Source organism: Eptatretus burgeri, chromosome 7 (assembly GCF_056783735.1).
Source record: "Eptatretus burgeri isolate ZD-2024b chromosome 7, Ebu_testis_v1, whole genome shotgun sequence".
Lineage (NCBI taxonomy): Eukaryota > Metazoa > Chordata > Myxini > Myxiniformes > Myxinidae > Eptatretus > Eptatretus burgeri.
The window spans coordinates 105,486,995-105,501,638 of NC_140967.1; the positions used below are offsets into that span (position 1 = coordinate 105,486,995).

The 14,644-nt window shown below is 44.5% G+C and overlaps 2 protein-coding genes across 5 annotated transcripts in view; one reads left to right on the forward strand and one right to left on the reverse strand.

The window, feature by feature from the left end:
• RECQL4 (RecQ like helicase 4) overlaps window positions 1-11,182 on the forward strand; it is a 114,723-nt gene extending 103,541 nt beyond the window's left edge. For all 3 annotated transcript variants that reach the window (XM_085890173.1, XM_085890175.1, XM_085890174.1), the window contains 2 exons: window positions 10,513-10,621; window positions 10,923-11,182. In XM_085890173.1, the coding sequence (XP_085746299.1) occupies window positions 10,513-10,621; window positions 10,923-11,044 (231 nt within the window). In that variant the 3' untranslated portion in view covers window positions 11,045-11,182. The remainder of the gene's footprint in view (window positions 1-10,512; window positions 10,622-10,922) is intronic.
• A 63-nt stretch (window positions 11,183-11,245) lies between these two features.
• LOC147024033 (programmed cell death protein 6-like) overlaps window positions 11,246-14,644 on the reverse strand; it is a 20,255-nt gene continuing 16,856 nt past the window's right edge. The window contains exons 3-6 of one of the 2 annotated variants that reach the window (XM_085890177.1): window positions 13,599-13,643; window positions 13,157-13,315; window positions 12,938-13,047; window positions 11,246-11,759 (exon numbers count right to left, since the gene is read on the reverse strand). In XM_085890177.1, coding sequence (XP_085746303.1) covers window positions 11,688-11,759; window positions 12,938-13,047; window positions 13,157-13,315; window positions 13,599-13,643 — 386 coding nt within the window. In that variant the 3' untranslated portion in view covers window positions 11,246-11,687. Of the gene's footprint in view, window positions 11,760-11,893; window positions 12,763-12,937; window positions 13,048-13,156; window positions 13,316-13,598; window positions 13,644-14,644 lie in introns of those variants that run through there. The other variant, XM_085890176.1, reaches the window with a different exon arrangement.

Genomic DNA, 14,644 nt, shown 5'->3' on the forward strand with positions numbered 1-14,644 from the left:
TGATGGCCGAGTACTGGTAGGCCTATTGAGTATCAAATTTCATCAATAGATGGATCAGCCACTGAATACTAACACCTATACTAAATATTCTTAAACATAACACAAGACACTAATATCGCTTTTTCATTTTGATGTATTCCACTTGTTTTGCTGCATGACAAGGAAGGGTTTGATTACATCAAGTATGGTTTTAATGGAATCCTCATATATATGAAAACATATATGTAGACAACAAAATCACTCCTTTATGTGGACTATTTCTAAAGTTATGACACTTTTTGTATTTGCGGAATGTTGGATTTTACATTTTGAAAGAGTTTCAATTTACTTTATCTATTTCAAGTAGTGTATATAAAATCATAGTAATGAAATATGCATACTCTGCCATGTGGATAAAAATTTCTCAAATATTGAAAAACAACAGGAATTCAGCGTCGGTCATTTTGAATTTGGCTAATTAAACGCTTCATCGACTCTGTTTTGCTTGTTATCATGCATTTCCACAACATAGAGGTCATAAGCTTTCCAATGATACCAAACACAACCGGGCACTAATTTGGTACCGACAAAGTGGTTGGCCTCATGGACTATGAAACTACTCCATGGAAAAAATTGAAACTTGCCGCATGGCAAGTACTCCTCATGGGGATTGTACGATTTCAAAAAAAAATTTTTTGATGTCATAGGTGCCTTCGTTTTGACGTCATAATTGCATATGTAGAACACTACATCCGATCAGTATGAAAATTGAGGGCCATCTTGGGATAAATTGGTCAACAGCAAATTTATGACGTCATTGGTTATGTGAATCCTTGGTCACGCTGTTGTGAGTGTATATTATATATATATATATGTACATCTGGTCCGACGGAACTATATATATATATATATATATATATATATATATATATATATATATATATATATATATATATATATATATATATATATATATATATACATACATACATACATACATACATACATACATACATACATACATACATACATACATACATACATACATACATACATGTACATCTGGTCCGACGGAACTATATATATATATATTGTTGAGCCTGGTGTTGGCGCAGTGGTTAGGGCAGCGGCATGGGATCCAAAAGGTCCTGAGTTCAAGCCCTGTTGGGCCATTGAATTAATACACCAGGTGGTTGACTCAGCCTGTCATCCTTCCGAGGTCGGCGAAATGAGTACCAGTGTACTGGGCCAGTGTATACCCCGGTTAAAATAGGTGTACCATATCCCTGTGTCGTAAGAGGCAACCAGGGTTGCGTCAGGAAGGGCATCCGGCATAAAACATGTGCCAAATCACTATGCAGATCATAGGGATGATCCGCTGTGGCAACCCCTAACGGGAGCAGCCGAAAGAAGATGAAGAAGAAGAAGAAATATATATATATATATATATATATATATATATATATATATATATATATATATATTGTTGAAGAATTCGCGCCAGCCCGGCGTGTGAACGACCTCGTCTAACCAATAGCGGTCGCTTCGCCCACCGAATGGACAATCCAGTCGTGACTTTCTGGAACAATGCCAGAAACCAGTCACGGGTGGGTTTTTAATCCCACCACGGCCCAGTCCATATTCTACCCGCACAAAATAGGGTCAATCGCCGAATATCAATATACCTAAGTACCCGCGCGGGTAACCAACCGAGGGACCGTACCTTGGAGAAGGCCTGCTTGGACACGAACCGCTTAAGCGGTCCATTCCGTTCTGGGATAACCGAGCGGGTATTATCGCCAGACCTCGCCGGACCCGATTCTATTTATAAACCAACTATATTCCGAGTGCAAGATGGGGCAGTTCAATGAGGGAATGGACGCAATGAACAGGTTTACATTCACACAAGGACATTTATTATAATAAAGCACGTATGCAATTAAACAAGGCAAAACACGTATGCTCCACTTGGTGTTCGATCGTTTTTTTTTTTTGTTTGTTTGTTTTTTCTCCCCATTACCTTCAATTTCTATCCTCCCCATTACCTTCAATTTTCATCCTCCCCACTTTCCAAACATCCCCCATTCTCCCAACTAATCTCTTTCTTATCTCAAAAAAAAAAAAAAAAAAAAAAAACCCAACAACAACAACAACAACCTTCTCCCGATTCTGCTACTTCTTCCTCTTAACTTCCTCCTCGTCTTCCTCGATTTCTTTTTTTTTTTTACACTTCCATGACCTAATCTGTTGAACTCTCTCATACATTAATATTAACAACAAAAACGATCTTATAATGCTTCATCTTCCTCTCTCACACATGTGGTACTCTTTACTGTTTCACAATGCACTACTCTTCTGCTATTTTAACAGACTGCTCTCATTTCGACCTCTCCTTCATTCCTTGCCTAAAAATCCAACTATTACAGCGCTTCTTCTCTCCATGCTCTGAATTCGCCTTCATTGCATCCATCAAGAATTGTGTTAAATCGCATCTCTGACCTAAAACTTTTAAAAACCACAGTTTGCCATGGATGCTCGCTTTCCATCAACCATTCTTTTTTTCCAACTTCAGTGCCAACTCACCCCCTCACCCCTCACTCTCACTCTCAAAGCAACCATCCCACTCTTCTCCCTCCAAGCCTCCCTCTCACCTCTTTCAAAAATTCCCCCTCACCTTTCTCCCACCTTTCATCCCCCTCACTCTTCCTTCTCTAAGTTGCCCCCCTCTCATCCACCAACCTGCCTCCCTCCACTGCCCTCTCACCTCCATCTCTTCACTCCACCTCCTCAAATCCTCAACTGCCAACTTCCTTGGCTCTGGTCCCCCCTCTCTCACTGCACCCAAGAACGTTTTTTCCTCCTCATTCGGCCCCCTCCCCTCGCTATTCTGCAATACCTCACACTCCTTCAGCAACCCTCCTTACCTCCCCCCCCTCGTCCCTCGTCCGACCCTCCCCCGCCCCCTCCACCTCCTGCACCAAAAGCCTCCTCCCCTACCTCTTCATTAAAAGTGTGGACCTCAAATATCCGGGGCCTTCGCTCAAACCTTTCAGATCTTTCCATGCAGGTTGCCACTGACAAACCAGACATTATCTGCCTAACAGAAACTTTCCTCTCCCAAGACGTGTCTGACTCCCAAGTATCTCTCCCTGGTTACTCCCTCTTACGGTATGACAGACCTGAGCCTCGTCCTGGTGGAGGTGTTGCTCTCTTCATCAAAGACTCTATTCCTCACTCTCCCTGCACTGCTCTCACTCCCCCACACCCCCAGGAATACCTCTGGCTTCGGCTTCCCCTCCACTCCCACCTCATGTTTATATGTGTACTGTACCGTCCACCGAACAGTGATGACTCCATCTACACCTCACTCTCCGAAAACATGGACCATCTTCTATCTTCTCATCCAAACTCTCTCTTCCTCTTATGTGGCGACTTCAATTGTCATCACGCCAGTTGGCTAGGTGTGGGTACCTCTCTCACCTGCCATGGGACATCAGCAAAAGCTTTCTGTGACTCATTGGGACTGACTCAATCGGTCAACTTCCCGACCCGGATCTCAACCAATGGTACTCCATCTCTTCTGGATCTGATTTTGACAAATTTCCCTGACAATATCTGCTGCTCTTCCTTCGCTCCAATTGGTTCTTCTGACCACGTCCTTATTAAAGTGGACATCTCTCTGGCTGTTATCAGAGAACCACCTCACCGCCGTCGAGTCTGGCATTTCACTCAAGCCGACTGGCAGGGTCTCCGAGCAGCCATCAAACTTACAGACTGGTCTCCTATCACTACTTTCTCAAACATCAACTCATCCTGGGAATTCTTTCAAAGAAACTTGCTCTCCCTCATGCACAGATTTATCCCCTCTCGTGTTCAGTTGTCTTACCCTTCCTCCCGCCCTTGGTTTACTGAAGCTTGTGGCGAGGCAGTTGTCCTGAAACAACTTGTCTTTGCCTCATGGAAAGCAAACCCAACTGAGGGCAATCTCAGTTCTTTCCACAAAGCTCGGAACAAGTGTGTAGCTACCCTCAGGAGAGCCAGAAAACAACATCTTTCTCATCTCAAGTCTGAACTCTCAAACCTCTCTCCCTCCTCAAAATCCTGGTGGCGTTTAATCAAATCTGTTTCTGGTGTATGTTCCCCCTCCATCCCCTCCCTTACCTCAAATGGCCGCACTGCTGATTCCACACGTGATAAAGCTGAATGTCTAAACTCGGTGTTTGCAGCTAAATCTTGTGTCCCAAACCCATCACTATCTCTACCCACTTTACCCAGTCGCACCCAACTGTCCCTGGACTCTGTATCCTTTTCTCCTGACAAGGTGGAGAGCTTGCTTTCAAACCTCGAGTCAGATTCTGCAACCGGTCCAGACGGCATCAGCCCACGTGTCCTCAAAGCCTGCTCTTCTGCTCTTGCTCACCCTCTCTCTGTTCTATTCACCCTCTCATTTTCCCAAGGTCATCTGCCATCTGCTTGGAAATCTGCTAACATCACTGCCCTGCATAAAAAGGTGCAAAAACAGATCCCTGTAACTATAGACCAATCAGCCTTCTCCCAATCATCAGCAAGGTTATGGAATCCATCATCGCTTCAGACATGAAATCCTTCCTCTTCTCCAATGGCTTGATTTCCAATCATCAATTTGGTTTCAGACCAGGTCACTCTACCCTAGATATGCTGCTACTGCTCTCCCATCAATGGATGGAGGTCCTCAATGCCAGACAGGAAATCCGAGCCGTATCCCTGGACATATCACGTGCTTTTGACACAGTCTGGCACCCTGCCCTACTCACCAAACTCTCTTCCCATGGTATTCAAGGCCATCTCCACTCATGGCTCGCAGACTTCCTCTCCTGTCGCAGTCAACGTGTGGCCCTAAATGGAGTTCTTTCATCCCCTCTTCCTGTGCAGGCTGGAGTTCCTCAAGGTAGCGTTCTGGGCCCTGTTCTTTTCTGGTTTTCATCAATGATCTCTCGGACTCTCTGGAAAATCCTCTATTTCTCTTTGCCGATGACTCAACCCTCTGCCGTACCATCTGTCATCCCTCAGACCGGCAAGCAGCAGCTTCTTCGCTCACTGCAGATCTGGATAAAATCACAAACTGGTCCAACACGTGGAACATGTCTTTCAATCCAGACAAATCTCACACTCTCACTATGTCTCTTCGAAAGGACCGTTTACAAAACCCCCCATCCACTTTCTCAACAATCCTCTGGAAGAAGTCTTTTCTTTCAAGCTTCTGGGTCTCACTATCTGCCATGACCTTTCCTGGGAAAGTCACATTTCCAACCTTGCCTCAAAAGCCAGTCGCCGACTGGGAATCCTCCGTCGTGCAAAGTCCTTCCTCGGCCCTCTTGAGCTCCTGACCACTTACAAAGCTTTTGTCCGTAGCCTGATGGAGTACTGCTCTCCCCTCTGGGCTGGTGCTCCTGCCTCCCACCTTTCTCGACTTCACGCTGTCGAAACCAGGGCTTTTAAGATCATTGGCATCTCCCGCAATGAAGCTGAGTCTTTGGGCCTCTCACTCAATCACCGCAGGTTGGTCGGTGGTCTTTCTGTCTTCTACCGACTCCTCTCCAGCCTTGCCCCCCTGCTCTCTCTGCGATTTGTCCCAACCACATTTCCACAGGGCGCTCAAGGTCCGCCAACAACCCCCTTCTGGTAAAACTACCAAAATCACGAATCACTGCTCATCTTCACTCTTTCATTCCTCTTTTTTCCCGCCTTTGGAATAAACTTCCTCACTCTATTCTTTCCCATTCTTCCCTTCAGGCTTTCAAAACAGCTGTTCACCACCACCTCTTATCTTCCCCCATCCAAATCCTCAATCTTTTCTACCCCCGATAATCCACCCAAGCCCACTTCCTTCAATTCTCCTGCTTTCCTTCCTGAAAGTCCCTTTAATGTCCATCTTCCCCTCGCCATGTTCCACGTCCCATCCCCATCCCTCTCCCTTCCACCGTTCACCTGTGTCTGTTCCCCAATGTTTTGTCCCTTCCACTCCCGCCCCTCTTGTCTCATGCCTCCTTGCTGTGAGTTGTGTGTTAGCTCTCATACGAGCCTCGACCAAGGTATACAAAAAAAAAAAAAAAAAAAAAATGCAATTATACAAGCAACAAAAGCACGACAAAAGAACTACAACCATCTACTTATTATGTACAGTCACTTGCACTTAACAGCAGTTCTGACTTATTAGACGGACACACGTACGCGCGCGCACACACACACACACACACACACACACACACACACACACACACACACACACACAAGAAATGGTGGCAGAGGCCTTTAATAACGAGCTCCAGCTCGGAGGACAGGTGAGCTGAAACCCAGAACCTATCTCAAACCTCTCCACCTCATGTGGTCTTCAAGTTGTTCGGACCCGGGCTCCAGCGAGAGCGAGCTGGATCCAATCGCCGAGCCGCGATCCTTCCCGAGCTCCCGCGAATCCTCCCGTGCTTCAACACGTGCTGGTGAGACGAGGCGCCGATCCTTCCCAGAAACCACCTCCTGCGCTTCTCAACACGTGCTGGTGAGACGAGGCGCCGAACCTTCCCGTCGATGCGTCGCTTTCCCGAGGAACCACCTCCACAAAGAGGTCGATGAGACTCACCAAGCCGGGAACCAAAATGGAGAACAAAGAGCTCCACGAGCCAAGAAGAAGAAGCCACCACTCGCAGCTCGAGCCGAGCGACCGGCTCAACTTCCTTCCAAGCAAAGCAGCTCGAAGCAAAAAGCTCTCCCGAGCCAAGCAGAAGCCGAAGCTCACGGAACCATCAAAGCAAAAAGCCTCCTCTCAAGCCAGGCCTCAGCCGAAGCTCGCTGAGCCAGCCGAAGCAAAAAGCTTCCGAAGGCCTCAACCCTAACCCAAGCCAAGCAGGACCCGACGGTCTCCTGAACGACTCCTCTCTGCCGAAGCGAAAAGCTTACGACTCAAGAACAAAGAAAGGATCTCGTTCTTATCCTTCTCCGCCCCCTCCGCTCCCGGCGTGACTCATGACTCATGCCCTCATGCTCCATCCCCTGCTCAGCCACGGGTGGGAGGGAGTTGTTGACATCATGAGTCACGGGACGGCAGGGTTCTTCTTGCTCTTCACAGAAGAGGGGGAGGGAGGTCTCCATTGTTCGTTCCCTAACTATTAAAATCGATCCGCAGCGCATCTAATCGATTTCTGAACATTTAAACAATGAAAGGTGAGCTATCTAGGGAACAAGCACTTATCAACATAGCTGATGAAAGGAACCTGCATGTTGTGTGAAATCGAATTCCCAAATTCGTAACAAAATATATATATATATATATATATATATATATATATATATATATATATATATATATATATATATATATATATATATATATATATTGTTAGGGTTGTGGAAATTCACAGAACACCAGTCAGGTTCCCCAAAGATCAGTAATTTCGATAAGTGTGTGTTCCAGGTTAGATTTCCCCACCAATGTATAACGGGAATTGTTCGTGTGCCGGGCTGTGCATCTCTGAGTTAGCCGTTATTCTGTTCTATCTTTCATTTCAAATAAAGAATAACTCAACAACCTCGTCAATCTCCACAGCACAGCGACCCTCCTCCACAAACAAAAACACCACTCCCAGAAAGCCACCCGAAGAAGGAAACAGAAATGACGGTTGGGGCAGGTCCCTCAGAACGGCGTAAACACGGATGACGGTTATTACAACAACAACAACAGAGTCAAGCCGATCCCTCCTGGGATTTTCCCCCGCGTGCCGGAAAGGGAGGGGCGATAAAAAGCCGCGTTCGCTGGCTGAAAAGGCAGTTGAGTTGGTGTGGGGAGCTCGGAGTCATTGGGAGTTGGGAGTGGAGAGACGCCCCGTTGAGAGCTGGAGAGTTCGGAGTGTTGAAGTGCGGGCAGTTGGTTTGCTGGAAGGTTCGCCGGCGCAACCAGGAAGCCGGAGTCGAGACCTGTTCACTCCTCCAGCGCATCGTTGGCTAAGCCAGGCCGCAGTGGAGGCCGGACGACCAAGGGAGCCAGTCGGAGCGCGGGGGTCCGGGCGAAGACACCGAGGGTCGCCGAACAAGGACCCATCGAGTCACCACGAGAGTGGCCAGGTAGCCCGCCCGGTCTCTCGGAGCCCCTTCGGTCATCCCAGCTCTGAGAAGTTGTAAAGGCTCACGAGCCCGCTTCTTTCTTTCTTGGGTTTTGCATGAAAGTCTGTGGCGCCTTGTCCTTAAGTAGTGAATTGTGTAAGCACGTGCTGTAAATGATCATAGACATCGGCTGTAGGCTTTTTGCTCGTGTCCTGTCCCCATCCCCCCATTGAATGCTTTCGTGCCGTGTACAAATAAATGTCCCCATTGTTGAATGTCACCTGCTCGTTGCGTCCCTTCCTCACATTGACTGCCATGGAACGTTCGGGATATTAGCTGGCTGATTATCAAGCCGATAAAATGTACATCTGGTCCGACGGGACTTGGCGATATATAACCGCTCGGCAATCGTATACGGAACGAGCTGCTTAAGCGGCTCGTTTTCGTGCAGGCCCTGTCGAGGTATAAACTCCCGGTATCTCTGTCTGCGCGAATAAATAGGTACATCGGCAATTCGGCGATCGACCCTGTAGCGCGTGGACAGAGGGATTGGCTGGTTTATGGTGTGTTAAAAACACCCGTAGCTGGGTTTCGGCATTGATCTGGAAGCTGCGACTAGATTGCGCGTTCGGTGGCCGCGCGCGGCCGCAATTGGGCTAAGGCGGTCGTCCGCACGTCGAACGGGCGGAAATCGACAACAATATATTATATATATATATATATATATATATATATATATATATATATATATATACATATACATATATATATATATACATATACATATATATACATATATATATATACATATATATATATACATATATACATATATACATATACATATATATATATATACATATACATATAATTTAAAACCTTCAAAAAATCTTCTCCAAGACAGCTGAACCGATTAAGGAGAAACTTTACAGGTATGACCGTCCATCCATGACAAACAAAAAGTTCCCCACCTATGACTTCATAGGTCACATGATTTGGCAGCCATATTAGATTTACCCTAAAACCTATAAAAAAAATCCTCTCCAGAATGGCAGGACAGATCGAGAGGAAACTTCACACATATTCCCCAAGCCTTGGGGATATCAGGGTCTTCATGAGTAATTGATAGGTCACATGGCTTGGCAGCCATATTGGATTGAAGGAAAATTTAAAAAATAAAAACTCTTGAACCGCTTCATCAAATCAACGTGAAACTTCACAATTATGATCTCGTACTGATGGGACATATTTTTAAATTTCAACCTTATCGGACACATGGTCTGGCAGCCAGAATTATTCTTTTTGATTTTTTTTTTAAGGGTCACTTGGCTGCGCTGGATGAGTTTGAGGGAGAGGATTAGCAGTTGAAACCCAAGTTCTATCCAGGTTCCTCCTGATGATGACTTCATCTTTGTTTTTTGCTTATTCGGGTTCCTTCTGATGACTCCACTGCAGTATTTCTTTTATTTGGTCTTCTATTTGATTTGAATTTAATTTGTTTTTTTACAAATTTGCTGCCATAAAAGTGGGCTCGCACCAAGTCCTTCTCAAGACTGCGTGGGGTAAGTATTCTATGAATACCATCGAGTTCAGTCTTTATCTTGGCCACGTCTGAAACATGCATGCGGAAATGATGCTTAGAGTTCTGAGTTGCATGTATTTAAGCTCTGCCAGGCTTGTATCTTGTAAATCCACTCAAGTTTCCCGTTCCTTTGAAAACTGCACTTGTAGAAAAGTATCCAGGGAACACAGAACAGGGTCTTTATCCTGCTGCCAGGATGTTGATGCAAATCGGTGTTACCAAAATGGTTGTGGTGTTAAACGGTTCAAGATACGAGTGATAATCAGCATGGTAAGGTTGAGGATCTTGGGAAAGACAAGTGTGTATGATAAGTCGTCCAAGTGTTAAGATCATTCTTGTTTCAGCATCCCCTTCACTGCAGGCTTTAGTCCCTAAATAAATGGATCTGATGATGGACTGCTAATTGTGTGCTTCATGGATGGGGTTTGGGATCAGTAAGCAAAGTACAAACTGGAATTGTTAAGCCAGCACACAACGGAGACATACACATCCTCCAAGGTGTTTTTTTCCACACCTGTTAGGACCATTCACAAATTCTAGCATTGTCTCGTCGTCGAGTACTTATGGATCGATGTGGCTGAAGTAATAACGCTAATTGCAGTTTATGGACCTCTGGACAAGTTTTACATTCCTGTCTCAATCCAGAGGGAACTGCTGTAACACCCTTCAAAATTATACACCCACCCCAAGTGATGGATTCACAAAAGTTAAAACTGTACCTTTACAAAAACTCCCCAACGTACCCAAATTGCTTTTGGAAAACAGGCACTGGGGTGAGGAGAATGAGACTAGGATTTAATGACAGATTGTTTAAGTCCATGGCATGCCTGCAACCATTCCACAGATAAAACTAACCATCTTTGTTTTGATGTGTTCAGCACCAGGACATTGAAGATTCTATCAGAAGGGACATCCGAACATTTGTGGGTCTTCATCATGATCGAACATTCACCCCACGGGCAGTGGTGCGAATCTTCCATGGCATTGGTGGGTTGTGGAACAGTATCTGTGTACAATTATCCCTCAGATTGACTGTTTACTCATTGGCTGCCCATGACCACTGGATACATGATTGATATGCTTGTGTAGTTTTAACCATTGCACAGTCCCTTTTTGGAAGGAAGTTGGTGATATTGGTCTGGGTAACCCCCAAAGTGATACCGATAGGTTTAAGTGGGGTGGGTAAGCTCAGATACAGTTTTGATGTTGTGGGCTTGACTGAAGACCAGTTAGAGATTGATGGAGGAATGGACGAGACTATTGTATCCCTTGGCTCCGTGTCGCACAGACAGCCCATGCTTTCCTGCTAAGGTGTGGGGCCGTGACCGGCGCTACTGGAGACGCCACCTCGACTTCGACTTCCATCGCTTAATGATGCTCGCACGTGAGGAGATCATTGGGTTCCGCTGACCTTTGACCTCATGCTCTTTGCATCATCCTTTTACTGACATTTCGTTGTTGGATAGTTTTACAATTCACTGTAAGATTGTGCACCTTTTTGATTATCATTATTATTTTTTTTTCTATAAATAAATTTGACAAGCTTTGTCTCGCTTCTTCATAATGTAGGAAATGCCGTTGGATGGCGAGAAATGAAGTCGAACACGAGTGAACCATTTGATGCATTTTACTCGAATTGGTTCATATACGACACAGACTTACCATCAAAAGCACAAACATGGCATGATAGCAACTTTGTAAACAAAGTGGAAAGATATCAGTACAATTCATGACAAACTGTAGGCAATTTAAATGTTATATAAAAAGATGGCCAAAACGAGTAGTCAAAATACAATGATGTGCATGTCTTTCCTCAAACACCAAACAACCATTTATCAGCTCCTCGGTCGATAAAGTGATATTAAAGTAAATCCTGAGAGGTTCCCCATCATTCAAAAATAGAAAGTTTCATTTATTCTTCAGGATGGACTTGCTCCAGAGATGCGCTTGGCTGTTGTGCATTAAAAAGGTTGAGAATTTGCAAAGTTTTACAATCCAATGTGCAAAAAAACCCAAAACATCCATTTTAGGGGGGCTTTTGACGCGTCCATTGCTACGAGAGATCTTGGTTCACAATTTCTCTCCGGCTGTCAATATTAGCGACCATCTTCATATCAGAATCACCCTGGGGCACAATTCGCTTCATTTGAGCAAGCCAAACAAAAACGGTGCGAGCACAGATGGCATAACCGATTTGTTACGAAACGCATTTCAGCTGTGCACAAGATCGAAACAACAAGAAACAAAAGAGAAAAGATGTCCAGGTAACACAATGGAATACTTTATTACAAAAGAAAGGTAAAATGTGTGTAAAATGGCACCTGTGCACGCGTTGGCTCGGAGTAGAGGCAGGCCTCAGAACGTGTTTGTGTACATGGTATGCAGATTTGTATACCATGGATATATATATAAAAAAATCGGCACCAAGCAGATGTGAAAGAAATCGCAGATACTGGCACTGGGAAATGTGTCCAATCGCACAACAAAAATTAAAAAGAATGGAATGCTATTCAAAAGAATAAAATAAATGGCAAATAAATTTATCCAAGTTTGCTTATTCCATGCTGTGCACAGACTATTAACGTAAATAACTTCAAAAACGAGCATAACTCGGTGCAAGGAAAAGGCACAGCCATTGTCAACAAGGAAAGAAAACACGGATGGTTCAAATGTCATTCTGCATGGCTATCTCCTGGTAACTCGCATTGGTATGTGATTGACATTTTAAAAGTTCTATTCGTTTTGTTCTTTTGAAGAATTATAAGACGTCAGATGAGGGAGTTTTTGAGTTGTGGAAAAAGCGGATGGTTGGTCGGCATACAAACATGGCCTGTGATAAAAGACGGGGTACGGCAGTTTATCGGGAATGAAAAAAAAAATGTAAATGTCATCGGTGGGTTTGGATTATCATGTCAGAAAGTGATATCAAAAATGAAAGCCCACACATGACCCCACAAACAAACAAAGTTCGGGGAAGGGAAGGACGGGTGGCTGAGGTCAGGTCGAGCATATGAACGGTGGGATAGTTACGATCGGACGCTCAGAGCCATGCTCAGAAACTGCTCGTAAGCAATGGTAACCCAGCCATCCCGATCTGTATCCTGCATCTGGAAGGTGTTGCTGAGTGTCTAGAAAGGATAGATTGTAGGGGATTTGTCCCAAGGATAAAGGCGTTATGGGAAGGAAATAGTCAGTGCTTAACCGTACAAGAAAGGCAGCTTTGATAAGGAATTAAAAAAACCAGAGAGCAATCTGTAAAAAAACCAAAACAAGGGGCAATGAACATCATGACAAAACAGTTACCTGTAACGTTACGCAGCACTGAATAAAATCGTCAAATGCAATCTGTCCACGATTTTGCCGATCAAAACGCCAGATCAGAACGTCGTAGAAAGGATCCGAAAATTTGTAACCTGTACGAGGAACAGGAAGTGTGTACTTGGGGCTGACATGCTCTTCCAGACACAACACTCAGAAGAAGCGACAACAAAAAGGCATGGGTGCACGTTCGCTGATACGCACCGAAGAAAGTGAGAGCACCCTTCATTTCGTTCTTGTCAATGAAGCCCGAGTTGTCCGTGTCGAAGCTGCGGAAAACAGCCTGCCAGTCGGTGATGTACTTCCAGAGGCCGACAAATGCCTGGAAATTGATGGTGCCCTTCCTTTCACGGTCAAACATACCTGCAACGTGAAAAAAAGCACGGTAACAATGTCACTCGTGTGCATGGGACATAAAATCACTGCCTCTTCCTGCATTGCATGCCCTCCAGTTTGAACCTGCTGTTAGAAAGCCACCTCTGAGATTTTCTACCCGTTTTAGTAAGTCTTCAACATTTACACTTCACAGACACACCAATCACATGATGTAGGAAGAACAGGAATTACACCAAACAAATCTGTTGTGACAGACCAGAAAAAAACTCAACATGAGAAGATTCCAAGGGAAAATGAATATATTCCTCACCAATTATTATTTGCACCGTCTGCATGTTGAATGGCGTCCACGTACCTTCGACAGGAAACACAGAGCATACATTAGGGTTCTTTCATGTTGTAGAGGAGCAATGGCAGATATCTTTGGATCAGTCTGTTTGTTTTTCCTCACCGATCACGTGCTTGAGTTCCAGGTTCAAATTCTAGATATACACTACCAGTTAAAAGTTTTAGAACATCCCCATTTTTCAGTTTTTACTGAAATTTAAGCCGTTCAAGTCCAGTGATTAATCTGATATGGTACAAAGCTAAGCGGTAAACTGCCAGAGGTTTTTTAAAAAAAAGTTTAGGTTACCAAAAACTGAAAAATAATGTAAATTTCAGTTGTTAAAAAGGCCCTTATCAGGGAACAAGTAATGGGTTAGCAACTGCAGCTGTTCTGCAGCAATACAAGTAAATTAAGCCTTGAAAGTTGATGCAAACCATTCCTACAGGTGTCCCAACTTTTGTTGATTACTTTCATACCCTCTGTCTGCATAAAAGCAGTGTTGGAACAGATTGTGTTGCTACACCCTCTGAAGCATTATTTAGACAACATTGCACTGCAGGAAGTAGATAATTGCTGTTATAATGACGAGAAAAAGACAATTAACAAAGGAAGACAGACAGACCATTATAACCCTTAAAAGTGTAGGAGGTCTTTCCTTTCGAGAAATTGCAAAAAGCCAAGGTGTCAGTGAGTACAGCTTCCTACTCCATTCGAAGGCACTTGGAAACTGGAGGAACTCTGACAGGAAGAGGTCTGACAGACCCAAAGCTACAACACAATCAGAAGACAAGTTTCTGAGAGTCAACAGCTTGCATGATAGGTGGCTTACAGGACAGCAGCTTCAAGCACAGCTCAACACTGGTCAAAGTAAGGAAGTCTTAGTTTCGACTGTAAAGAGAAGACTTCGAGCTACAGGTTTGACAGGTCTAGTGGCAGTAAGAAAGCCATTGCTAAGATGGCAAAATAAGAAATAGAGGCTTGCCTGGGCCATGAAGCACCACCAGTTGACGATTGAAAACTGGAAGAAG